General features: G+C 40.2%; 1 protein-coding gene across 3 annotated transcripts in view; it reads right to left on the bottom strand.

Moving 5' to 3' along the window:
• The window catches only part of EPM2A (EPM2A glucan phosphatase, laforin), a 92,473-nt gene that overhangs the window by 69,244 nt on the left and 9,058 nt on the right, over nt 1-14,171 (bottom strand). For all 3 annotated transcript variants that reach the window (XM_081140885.1, XM_081140886.1, XM_081140884.1), the window contains exon 2: nt 2,047-2,221. In XM_081140885.1, the coding sequence (XP_080997011.1) occupies nt 2,047-2,221 (175 nt within the window). The remainder of the gene's footprint in view (nt 1-2,046; nt 2,222-14,171) is intronic.

The following is a 14,171-nucleotide window of genomic DNA, read 5'->3' on the forward strand; positions in this document are numbered from 1 at the left end:
AAAACCCGACATCCATCTCAGGAGTGTCTTTATTGACAGAATAAAGACAATAAAAGAGAAAACTAATCAAATAGAAGAAAATCCCCAGAGCCTGAGACATGACTTTTCAGATAAAAGGATTCGGGATAAATGAAAAACGCCCCATGAGCACATCCCTGTTAAACCTGAACATCTCCACGGTGCCCCTCGTTTCCTTCTCCGCACTCTCTTCCCCTTGATCTCTAACCTGTGAGGACCCAAGGGCCTCGCTCACTCCTCTCCTCCTACACTGCGCTCAAATGCTGACTGACCTCACCCAGTCTCACCCCTTTGGACTGAGCTCACCCAGTCTCACCCCTTTGGATGTCATCTGTTTCATCTCTCCATTTCCAACCTCTCCCCAAAGCTTCACACATCCAATCGACTTCCTTCCTGCAATCTAACATACATTTCAAAGGTAGTATGTCTAAAATAGAATTCTTTCCCAGCCCCTATTCCAGACTGCTCATCTCCTGATGCTCCCCATCTCAGGAAACGGCAACACCGTTAATCCAGCTGCTCAGGCCATAAAACCATGAGTCGTGCTTAACTGCTCTCCTCCTCCTGCTTTGCCTCCTACCATCCTTGAGACCAAGATCTAGCATGAATCTGTACGAAAGCTGTGTCCGAGAATATCACTGATTCCCTACCGCATTGATGAAGCCGCACTTTCTCTCTCCTTCGCCTCACAACCCTGTTCGTATTGAGTCCCTCTCGCTCAAAGCAGTGCATCGTTAAGAACATGAGAATGCGTCTCTTTGTGTATGGTACAAACCCTGCATGTTCCACAGTAAACAATATATACATAGTATTTTATATGTTGGATATTGGTTTGAAATTTGAAATCATCAAAGTATAAAATACTTATTTATACTTGCTAAATTAAATGTAAACTCTATAAACCTTGAAAATGTAAAAGTCATAAAAAACAGGAGCAAATAGGTGTAAGAAGCTGTGGAGGGAAAGAGAGGGGCAATACATCTCCCATCTTACACAGCAGGAAGTCAAGAGGCACTGTCACAAATTTATGGGCCAATAAGCAGAATTTTTATGATCTTAAATAACAAATGAATTTTTTTTAATGAGTGTGGTAGGGATTGGGAATGGAGAGAGAGAAAAAGTACATGTGAGTGTAATTTGTCTCACGTCATAAACGGAATCAACAGCAATTTTTAAATTGATATGTTAACAAATAAAGTAGACACACATTATTTGGGACTTGGACTTACCCTCCAGGAAAACTAATCATAAATGGTTAAATATAGTTATTTCTGCTAAGGGGGAATAAAGGAAAATGTAGTAGGCTTTGCTTTTCATTTAGCATCCTCTTGTGTTTGAATTTTTAATAAGGCATATATTGCGGGTATAACAACTAAATAAACAAATACATAAAAGGTAATATATAAATAAATAACAGAGCAAATGATCACATCCAATCTAGTTTTATGTCTAAATTTTCACCCATGTTTACTTGAGTTAGGTTTTATACAGAGGCACCCATTTTTGTTTCACTGGTGGTTGGTAGCATAAAAGAGACAAACACGGATCTAGGAGACTATGTCTCCATTGATTTTTAGAGAGAGAGAGAGAAACATTGGTCAGTTGCCTCCTGTACGTGCCCCGACCAGGGATCAAACTGGCAACCTGGGTATGTGCCCTGACCGGGAATCGAACCCACAACCTTTGGGTGGTATGGGATCACACTCCAACCAACTGAGCCACGTGGCCAGGGTTCATCCAGTTTTTATTTTTAATCCACTATTTAAGTACAAAGATTGTTTACTGTCTGGTCAAAATAGACTGATGCCAGGGTATATACTTAATAAAAGAATTCAAAAAGGATCCTTCACATCTAGAACCAGAAAAGCTGGTGCCGTGATTCACTATAATCTATCCCCACAAAGGACTGCAGGCCCATGGGCCCCTCTGAAGAGAGACACTACAGTTTCAAAAGCAGTAAATACTTCCATTGTCCTAATGCTACCTCTTGTCCTATTTCTGTGCTTATAAACACGGCACTATTTTTACCTTGAATAATGCATGGCTTGGTGGCCTGCAATACTAAAATAGAAGTCTGTTGTGTGCTTCATCTCATTGGTGTGCCCAGTGGCCTCGATCCAGTGTCCTATTGGGAGACAATAAACACCATCTACCACGTTGTTTTCATCGTAATTACAGCAACGGTCGTGGTGCGGCCCATTGCCTGGAACAAGAAGAGATGACAAACAGAGCAATTACATCAACGTTCTGCTTAAACAGCCACAAAGCAGCTGACACAAAGTTAATGGTAAGATAAAAATAAATATAAAGCTACATAATCTACACATTTCAGTATTGAAAAGCAGACTAGAGAGGGAAAACAGCAGAAATTTGTGAGAGGTTAGTTATGAAAGTCAGAGTTCTGTGTTCCCTTTGAGTGCATTAACTCTTTCAGAATTGCACGGTACTCTCAGTGCCTTAGGAGCCCCTTGCGAATTCTTCTGCAGCCTTATAAGCTGCTGAAAAGGGTTCTTAAAGCAATTTGCATCCCTGCATTACATTATTTTAATTTTCTGGTATGCAAACTCAGGATTGGAATCAGTAATAAAGTGTTTTAGTGTCAGCTAAAAAATAAACAAATTTTAAAAAATAAACAGATGAATAAATAATAAAACAAGTGATCACATCCAGCCTAGCTGGCATGTAAATCAGTGGTTAGTATCATTTTCAGATGGGAGATTAGTTAGCTTGTCCAAGGGCACAGAACTAGTAAGTGCTGGGCTGGTAGTAACCTGATGCCCACAGGCCCCACTTTTCCGGCATCTGATACCTTCATGCTGATTTCTGGCTACCTCACAAGCACCACACACACCATCCTCCTTCCAGGGAGTGGAGCAAAAGAGGCAGAGAAGGAAGAATCTGTCTCTGAAACACAATCTGCCCTGTATCAACCACAGCAGTAAACAGATCCTTCACTTCTATGAAAATTATAAATCATACATTTATTTTTCTTAGTGCTTCTTACGTCACCACCCCATTTCAAGTTCTTCCTTTCCTTAAATTACCTAATTTCCATAATTTCTCATGAATTAAAAAAAACATATAAACAAAATAAAAACAGGAATAAATGATATTTGTTATGAATATAAAATTTTGATTCATTTGTTCCTTGCTCTGTCTTAAAATATTTAATCTAAAGTTATTTGGCATAAAATCTCAAAAAAACTGCTCAAGTCACTGGGCAACTCTTTAAGGATGTAATTCCCTTCCATCAGACAGAAGGCAAGGATGGCTGCAACAAATCCTCGCTGGTCTTCCTGGGTCAGGCTCCTCTTTTCTCCTGATGGCTGCAAAGCACTACACCAGCTGCTCCATTAACCTTGATATTTAATAGATGAAAACCAAACGATACTAGCAACCCCCCTTCTAGAAATATATCTAAAGGAAATAGGAATAAGCATAAAGAAAGATACACACAGAGGTATATGCATGTGGCAATACTGTTTTAATAGCAAATACTGTGACCTACGTAAGATCGTTACACATTCTCCCGCAAGTATGCGAGTGCCAGCGATGTGACGGGCACGGTGCTGGTCACGGTAAGGGTCCAGGTATTTACCATAAAGGCCATTAAACAATTGAAATATTTTTAGCAGGCAGGTGACACGACCAAATTTGCACTTTGAAAAGATCTCTCTGGTTACAGAGTAAAAAGTTCACTCAAGTACAATGAGGTTGGAAGCAGAAAATCCAGGCTGGGAGATGATAAACGCCCGGAGGTAGAAACGGAGCGGCGTGGGCCGATTCGGGAGGAAAATGCCACAGGACTGGACGACTCGTTAGCCCGGGAGGGGCAGGGGAAAGGGAGTGAACACGTCTAGGAGGTACAGCTCAGGACACAGCGGTTCCGCCCGAGACGTGAGGCCCGAAGGGGCGGCCGGGAGCTCAGGTCTGGCCTGGCACGCCGGCGGGAGCGCCCTCTGGGTCCCCTAACGCGGGTGTCCAGTAGAGAGCTGGGGTCACGGGTCCGACACGCAGAGCAGAGATCTGCACTGGGAAAATGAAGGCATGGCTCCTCTGAATGCAGGTGGCAGCTGAAACGAGGATATCTGAGTCACAGAGAAACACGACGCTGACCGAGAGGAAAAGCATCCCAGAGCAAGGCCTAGGGGCGGCCCGGCCGTTACCGATGGACAGGAAGAAGGAGCTCAAGGACGCACAGAGAGGGCCGCGGCGAGGGCAGCCAGGGGCGGGCTGGCGGGCACACAGGCTGCACGCTGGCCACGCGCGCCTGACCGCCGACGGTACTTCTATGTGCAGAGGGCACTGGGACGGGGACAGTTTTACTCTAAATATTCTGAGTTCATTGGATTTGTTACGAAATGCAGGTATTGCTTCTTCTTTTAATAGAAGAATATCTATGGCTCCCACTGTTCAATACAATAGACATAACAACTTAAATGATACAACGTAATTACATGTAATTAGTGAGGAGCTCAAATATACATAAATTATAATGTCCAAGAAAAATTATTTATGTAGCATCAACTTCCTAAGACGTCTTCATTCCTGGAACTGGTTTCTTTGGTCACTCATTTCTGTACACGTTTTATGTCACATTTAAAGGAATCTTTCACAGAGTAACCCGGGCTATGCAGATTGTTTTCTAGTAAGTGTCTTTAGAGGGTTGGTCATTGTCTTCTGAATTTAGTTTTAAAAAAAGACCAAAAATGAACAATAAGATAAATCTTGTTTTTCGGGACTTTTGTATCAGTGATTACGGAGTAAATGTGCTCTTCCCTCTTCCTCCTACTAAGTACAATTAAAAATACCAGACATTATAGAGGGTGGGGGAAGTAGGTTTACAGCTGAGAGCATGTGAAACACTGAGTTTATTCCTGTATTATTACTTATTAGTCGCTGTATTGTATTATAGTCCATACGAGCAACTGTAAACCTATTTTTGCCCCACCCTGTACATAAACACAAATATAAGGAGGCTCCGAAAGGCCAGGGGGAGGAGGCGGACCACGCAGGGACACTGGGGATGAGCAGCCCACGGCAGTGAGGCCCCCGAGTTGTTTGCGGGTGGGGCAGACCTGTCTCTGCAGATTCCAGTAACCAAGGAACACCAATAAGAACAGACAAAAAAAAACCAACAGTTAGCTCTATCTGTCTAAAGGAAAAGGCAAGAGTCTGAGAGCAAGGCGTGAAACTTGTAGACAATAACTGCTCTACCCCAGCCAAACACCCCGGAAAAAAAATTGTGGCCCCACACGAGCAAAGGCCAAGTAGGGAACCTAGACTCCCACCCTCACCAGGCTGTAATAAGCACCTGCTCACTAGGGTGGTGTCAAAGAAGACAAGGCTTTAGCACCCACCCCCTTGGCAGCGCCAGTGGAGGCCAGGTGGGGAGACGGAATTCTACCTCCACAAAGAAATAACAAGGTGCCCTCCGCTTCCCACAGATGTGGTGTCACAGGAGGCCTAGTAGAGAGTCAGGACTTTCACTCCCCGCCCCGCCATCAGTGGAAGCCATGCGAGGAGAAGTAACGAGGCACATGGATCTTCCCCAGCCACGGAAGCATCAGTGGAGGCCTAGTGGAGCGCTGGAACTCCCACCCCATCAGCACTAATAAGGAGTCCAATCCCTTCACCTGTCAATGGAGACTGGGAGGGGAGCCTGGGTAATGAGGTGGCACCCCCACTTTCCTACTGGTGCAAGATCAGAGGAATCCAGTTAAGACAGAAGGTGTAAATAAGATCCAGAGTCTCATTATATAACTCAAAATGTCAGGTTTCAATAGACAGCCACTCATTATATTATGAAGCACAAAGATCTCAAACTGAAGGAAAAAAAATGCAAGGGAGGTAAGTTAAAGTGAGTAAATGTGAAGGAATAAAAGGCCTGCTTTCTGGGACTCTAATTAAAGCCAGGAAAATAAGATAGTCAGGATGTAAAAAAAACAGAACTACTGCATTATTTTAAATAGTTCTGTAAGTTTGAAAGTTAACGTTAAAATGAGTTTTTTTTATAAAGTCAGAAGTTGTGAAATTATATTAGAGAAGCAATATCTATTGGATAGTCTAGCCTACTTAAAATTAAAATTCTAATTATCATTCAAATGTTATTTTATTTTAATCTATCCTCTCTGGAGTTTAATTACTGTACTGCTTTTATTTCTAGCACATGAACATAAATTCTGAACCTCACGCTTTAATCTCTAATCTTAGCTATTAATTCACCCAAATTGGATTTCTCATGGCCCATCTGTTACTACCTCAGAAGCTATTGGTGCACAAAGTTATACAAACATGGTATAATTATTACAAACTCTTCAGCATTTTGATATTCTATTCTAATGACCAAAACAAAACAACACTCAAAACAATCTTTTTGTTCAACCAACTGCCTCTTTGGGAGGGGTGGACCCTGTTCAGGTCGAGCACTTTGATAAATTGTAATATGCAAAGCTGGAAAATAGCTGAGTTTGGGGAGCGCGGTGGAGCCAGCTGAAATATCTTGCACCACAAAATATAGGATGTGGGTGTAGTCAAAGGAGAGGGTGAGGAAAGGGTGTGAAAGGGGAGGAGAGGGAAGGTGAGCTGAAGAAAGAGAAGAGAGAAGGGGAGATCCAGCTGGCCAACTACTAAGGCAAAGCAGAGCAGCCAAACACCTGGGTCACGGGACCACCGAAGAGCAGGGAAAAGCAAGTATTTTAATATCTTAGTGTTTAATGTGTTTGCCCTTCTGTAATATTCCTCTCTCACCTGCCTCTCCAACCTTCAAAGTAACCTACTACATTCACACACCAATTTCTTGTGTGGAGAGAGAGAAGGTGGTCCACTAGTGACAGTTTATTTAAAAACTGAATGCCTCACCTATGCTGACTTGACGCCGAACAGGGAAACATAAGCAGGGCCACAAGCAGGTGTGTCTGCTAAGCAGGGCAGGAGCAGGAAAAGACCACGAGGACATAAACCTTCCCCGCTGCACAGCATCTCAGAGGGGGTCCACCCTCCCCACCTACAGGACCAGGGACCGAAAAATACCTATTAAAGAGGGAAGACCACAGTTAAAATCCAACCTATGCAGTTACAGTCTCTGCAACCTTTCAGAATCTGCACACACACACAGCAGAATAAATTGTTAAGAAAGCAAGATCTAATAAGAAAATAATAATACAGGGCTCACGTAGAATATTTTTAATCATAAGATTTTTTTAATCTCATTTGATTAGAGGAATGCACAAACCTGAAATGCAAAATGTAAGCAGACAACAGTTTTGCTAATGGCAAAAACAATAAAATGTGGCTAACAAAAGTTAGGAAATCAGTGACTGCCTAGGGGTGTGATGAAAGTTCTATAGTAATTCAGGCAGGTAGGTAGACAAAAGCCCAGTTTCTGAATGATAATAATGCATCGAAATAATAGGAGGTTTATTCAGTTAAGAGTGCGATGCCTAGAGTTAAAGCTGAAATAACTCCTAGGGAAAATCCAACACACAACAACCCAACAAGTTCAGGAAAGAGCTCCAAGGGTTTTGATTAAAAAGAATGACTACAAAAACAAATAAGTAGCCTCCTTAGCAATGATGAGAACAAGAATTAGATATAATAAGGTTTTTCTACAATAGATATGATAATAGTACTTGTTAAGGTGGCTGGAGTTTGGAGGGCCAGAAAAAATATCAGACACGACAGGGTAATTATGGTAAGGAATCAAACATCTGGCTCAGCTGTGTGTGTGTGTGTGTGTGTGTGTGTGTGTGTGTGTGTGTGTGTCTTACAAGATAGAAAATTGATTATTATTGGTGATTGCTATTTTTATGGCAAATAGTTAAGTTGAAACATGGGATACATAAGCATCATCCTTTCTGCACCTCTGTACAGAACATGTAAACAATAATGCTTTAGTCAAAAATGAGCCACTGAGCCTAAGACAACTGCTTGATAGAATTACCATCGGGCTCATACCTCTCTATATAATGAGGATGACCTCACTTATTCTCATTAATAATCAGACTTAAGACCATTCACATATGCTTCACATTCTATGAAATAGTCAACAAAAGCCCTTCAGATGAATGTTTCGTAGCCAGGCGTGATGTGTCGGTCCTCTCAAAGGTGAGCGTGAGGTGTGCAGGAAGGCGAACAGGAGTTATTCATAAAGCTTAGCTCTGGACTCACTCTGTGCCAGGCCTCCAGAGGGGATCTTTTAGGTAAAACTCCCAGAAGAGCCTTGATCAGTTAAAGCTAAGAATTTTAAGGAGACTTAATTAACATCTGCCAAACTATACAGAGCAGAAAATACTAGAAGGGAAACTTTCATGATAAGAGACAGATATAGGTGAAGTGGAGGCTTAGAACAGGCTATATTGAAGACATGTAATAGGGAGAAAACTGTGGGAGGAACAAAATCCAATAGCTCTTTTCTTAAAAGATTGACGAATAACTTAGTATCTCGGTGTTATAAACTAAATTGTTCCCCTCAAAATTTATATGTTGAAGCTCTAACTCCTAATGTAACTGTATTTGGAGATAGGGCCTTTAGGTAGTTGGGTAATTAAGGTAAAATGAGATTACAATGGTGGGGCCCATAAGGTACCCATGTCCTCATAAGAGTGGGAAGACACACCAGAGATCTCTCTCTCCCTGCAGGTATGCAGGGAAGACCATGTGAAGACAGGGAGAAGGCAGCCATCAGCAAAGCCAGAAAAGGAGTCCTCACCAGAAACCGAATCTGCTGGCCTTGTGATCTGGGACTTCCAGGTCAAGAACTATGAGAAAATAAATTTCTGTCATTTAAGCCACTCAGTCTATGGTATCTTGTTACAGCAACTCAAGCAGACTAACACACTCATATATTTAAATATTCTAGAGCTTAATCTAGTTAATAACCAAATATTATTGGGAGCTTGTTACATATCCAGTCCTGTGGTAAACAGAAAGACAGATGAAATTTAAAACCTGACTCCAACAATGGGCCACTGTTCATTAGACAAAGGTTACACAAAGCATTAGTGAGTGAAAGAATGAAAATAACTTTAAAACTATATGATAAAATAGTTTTACATTAACGGATTGTGGAAAGATTGCAAATAGGCTTCATCTTCAGTGCCATTTTTAATGCACAATGCTACATTGAGATATATTTTCAGGAGCAATTGGATCACTAGGAAAGAAAACTAGGATAAATTTGCGGTATGTACACAAACGCAGAAGACTGAAAATGGAGATGGTTGTAGCTGTGTGAGTTAGAATTACTGAGAAAGGGTGATAGGCGGGATGGGTCACACGCTGTGATTGACAACAGGGTATGTTTCAGATACATACAAAGAGCACAAGAATATATGACTGTGATTCAGAGCAGAAAGCAGATAATAAGAACAAATATATTTATTTCGGTGGGGAAAGTGACAACGTAATACGGACTCATAGGGGATCCACATACCTTACAGACTCTAAAGCAAGCGCTGTAAAGCAGGTGGGTTTCATAAACTGGCAACGCAGAGAATAGAACTACCACTTCTCTAACCATGATTTAAGCAGTCAGATATTTTTTAAATGAAGAAGATTTACATTAATTAGTGATTCGTGGGAAGCATCTCAAAGATTGAAGATTCTCTTTTAAAACATCCCCAACAATGGCATTACCGGGCAATTATGCTTCCATTTAAAACTGAATACAATAAAAGAGCTTCCTTCTTCTATAATTTTTTAGAGAAAATCTAAAACGTAGATTGCTCTTAATAGGCTTGACTCAAAGCACCAAGACTGAATTATTAATAATTCATTCAATGTGATAATCTAGAGTAAGGCCAAAGATTTGACCACCTGATTTGAAGTGATCAGATCCTTTGATAGCGAATTATGCCCTGACTCAAGTGATTAACAAGATCAGCATATTAAAATGCTCCATCTCTGCATAATTGGGCATATTTGCTGGATACCACATTTACTTTCTGTGTCCCACAAGAGGTGTTTATATTCACGTGTTCAATACATTTTATTTAATTGCTCTAATAATTTTAACGTTGATTCTCTTACTCTCACTTAATTTTTATAGTAGTGTCTAGACTTTTGTTATTGTTAAATTAACAGGTCATTTTTCCTCTCCACAGCACTCCCAGGATCGACTAGAAACTTCATTGTGTTTCATCATCCGAATACAAACCCAAGTCACATTATGAAAATATATAATGTATTTATATTAGTATTAGACTCACTGTATAAAGCAAATTCCTCTAACCAGATTTCTCTACTTCATTGGCATACCTTGAATCTCACGGCAAAAGCTCCCATGTCACCTGTCTTTGTGTACTTCAAGTCAAATAATACTGAGGCAGAAGGCAATACCTTCCCTAGTAGCTATATCTCAAGAGTGTCCAACATTTAGATACAAAGAACACAGAAGAAGCACATTCATCCCAGGAACGCTGAAGAACATTGAGGATTATTATACATTTAACTCCATCCTACCCCAACTAACCCAGCAGACGTGCATTTTAACAGTTTCATAGTCAGGAAATGTTTTGGCATGAAATCTCTCCTTATTCAGATTTTTTTTTAATGTGGACTAAATGGTTTAATTAAATATCCCTTTGAACTGGTCTAGTTGTGTTGTGAAATCCATCTCTGGTGGAGTTATGCTTTAGTTTCTTCTATGACAAAAATATTTTATTGACATTATAGAGACCCAGCTGATGGGCATATACGCGCTGTTCTAGTTACTGGAAAGAAACTAGAAATGTCCAGCTGATTGAAAGCAAGAATAGTGGTCAAATATAATTTTTAAAGACTAAGTTTTTTTTAGAAATTGGTAAGACATTATTTTATACCCTTTCAATGAGACATTATAGGTTGCAAAAGTAAAACAGGGTCAATTAGAGAAATTATCTAAAAATTACCATACTCATAAACTACACACGTATAAGGAAGAGCTGAAGGATTTTGCTTCTTTTAGGATCGTGTCTGGTTGCAAGCCACAGAAAATGTAACAGTGACTTCACAAATACAGCTCTATCTCTCCCCTAACAAGAGGTGCAAAGCACTCGAGTTAGCACAGAACTGGTGACATGCCAAGTGCTTTCTAAATGTCTGCTTTTCCATCCTTCACACATTGACTTTGTCATAAATGTCGCCTCACATTCAGAAGGGGACCTCTGGGCATCATGTCTGGAGTCCTAGCCATGGAGCAGGGTGAAGGGCCTCTGTTCCTTTTCATGAGAAAAGTGGAAGCTTTCCTGGGAGCCTCACCCAAGACTTCTTACTTCCCATTAGCCAGAACTAAGTGACACAGACACCCTTTGACCAATCACCAGCCAAGGAGGAAGATGACCATTCTAGTCAGGGCAATAATGATTCACCCCACCTCTACCAAAACAAATCAGGATTCTGTTGGCCCAGGAAAGTGGGGAGAAACAAATGTCAATTAGGCCATGGATGGCAACTGCACTAGGTCTGAACACATCACCTTTCTCCAGCAACTCATTTTGGAAAATGAACCACATTGCTTTAGATATCACGTGTCTCTACCTGATTTAATTCAAAAGTACCAATGTACTAAATTTTTAATTGTAAATTATTTTTTTAAATCAACAATAATGTACTTTTAAAAGGTTAAAAATTGCCAGGGAGGGAAAGAGAGCAAGGCTGTCTAGCACTCGATGGTGTTTGGCTTGGACAACCTCTTTGCTGTAACACAGCATCCCCTGCATCCCTAGCTTAACCCTCCTGTCCTACCAAATCCCTCCTCTCCTAGTTTTCCTGTAGCATCTGCCCCGCCATCACATCTTATAACCTTGTCTTCCCTCTAACTGGCCCTGTCCTCACTGAACAACCTCACTTCCCTCTGTATTCTTCAGTGCGCTACAGTCTGGCATCTGCCTTCAACACTCCACTGGAAAAAATAGCAAAAAACAAACTTCAAATGAACCCATCTCCTAACTGTCAGGTTCATTTTTCATCTTTCCTCACCTGCCTGCAGCGTTTAATGATAGCGACCACTCTCCTTGAAACTCTCCTCTGTGCCTTCAGGACTACTCTGCTCCGGGAAGGCCGTGTATTAGAGCATCTAGTGCACGGGCTCAACGTGCAGACGACTCCATTGCAAGCGATTCTTTTACTGCTTGTAAACAGTGGTGAGAAAGTCAGTCAGGCAACCTGTGCCTCTGTGTTCTCACGTGTGATACAGGGGTCACAGTACTGTTATCTACCTCATCGAGTTGTGAGTGAATTCACTTAAGTAGCCCATTGAAAGGGTTAAACACAGGACCTACTATGGTTGGTGTTCAAAACAATTTAACACCAATTTCTTCTCTTATATTTCTTCTAGTCCTTGTAGTGTCTTGCAAATCTATACCCTGACTTGCTAAACAAGTAAACCACTAAAAGAAGTCAAATTGCTTTTTAACAACAGCTCTGTTCAGATCTCTATGTTTCGAGACAAGACCACAATAACAGTTACTTCCCATGGGCTCATGTATTCCAAAGAAAGAACACTGGTTTTTCCAGTAACTCACCTAGTCTATATATTCTGACCAATCTCTGCCCAAACCTGCTGATTTCTCCCTAAAACCAAAACTAATTGGAACTCCAAAATCTTTTCCCTCTGAATTGTTCTCAAGACAAATTTCTCTAGCTCTCTATTTTTATAAAATAACTTGTTTATGCAAATATAAGACTTAACTTTTATTAATTTCTTCCTGTAGGTTTATTCCTACCTTTGGGATTTAATATTTTGCATACTGCTTCTCTCAAACAAATAACTCTCTCTCCCAGATTTATCAGCAAATTTGATAAGCTAGCTTCCTAAATCACTAATAATAAGATTTAGCAGGAAAGCACGAAGACCAGCGACTGGACCTGCCACTTGCATTCATGTCCTTCCCGGTTATTAATCGGAGCACTTTAGGTTCAATTGTTCAACTTGCAACAAACCCACCTAACTAATCGATCAGCCAGCCAGTTGCCTTTTAATTTGTGCACAAAGAAATTGGGAGATTTTTCTAAAATCCCTTCCTAAAACTAAGTACACTATTACTCCATGTTTCCCCCATACAAATGAGGGTTGATATTTGGTGAGGTTACATTTCTTAAGCAATTTTTAAACCTAATTCAAAATATGTAATGATGATGAAATATCAGGGGTTCTGTGTTATTGTTTTTTACTTTATGTGAGAATCAGTGAAAAGTTATTGATCATCCCCACCCCCCAAAAACTGTTTAATGCTCATACACACAGTGCATACATCTTATCAGTATTCTGTACATTAGAAGAGAGGAAATGCGGTTCATAATTACAACCAGAAGAGAAAGGTATAAAATTTTCATTAACATACCAATTGGAGTTTAGATATCCTTTTTTTTTTTTTTTACAACTTTTTCTTTTTTTCCTCCCTGAAAATAGCAAAGATTTATTTGGCACAAAACAATTAAATTTTTCTATCAAGTGTCAGCCATTTAAAAGTAAAGATTTCTCTACGTACATCCAGTTTTATAAATAACTTTTCAACAGTCTAACTTTCAAAGCACCTACTTGCTCTTGTATAGAATATAGTGACGATGGCAGTTTAAAAATGCATCAGCGGTCTTCCTACAAGTGAAAACAAGTAATCCATCATGGCGCTAAAGATTTTTAATTTTTTTTCCATGCTACAGGACAAGACCATTCTGATAGACCTAGGCCATCACTTATATCGAAACCTTGAGACGTTAACAAGGAAACACTTATCAAGCTTTACAAGTGTACTTTTCTTACTTCTCAATTTGTGAAATTTATTCTCTAAGAAATCCTGACAAAGTAAACTGATATGGAACCACAGTAAAAACACTTGTCAAATATGTCATAGACATCAAAGGACTCAGATAAAACAAGCAGCGCTAGTATTATCAATCAAAAGTGTCTACATGAATTTATTGTAAAAAGTAATTGTTAAAGCATTCACCATAAAAGTCAATGGCAAGATTTTTGTAGGTGATTTTTAACTGATTTTAACTACCTACATCAAAGTAATTTGCTCACATCTGAGCAAGAATTAAGCTATCCAACATTTCTTCCCAAATGAGGCAGAAAGTCTGGAAAAATTGCTAAGACTCTGGGAGACTGACCCTAAGAGTCATTAAAAAAAGAGTCATTACCTTTTTTAAATTAATGGTAACGCTTTCTCAAA

This window comes from Miniopterus schreibersii, assembly GCF_964146895.1.
Source record: "Miniopterus schreibersii genome assembly, chromosome: 6".
Lineage (NCBI taxonomy): Eukaryota > Metazoa > Chordata > Mammalia > Chiroptera > Miniopteridae > Miniopterus > Miniopterus schreibersii.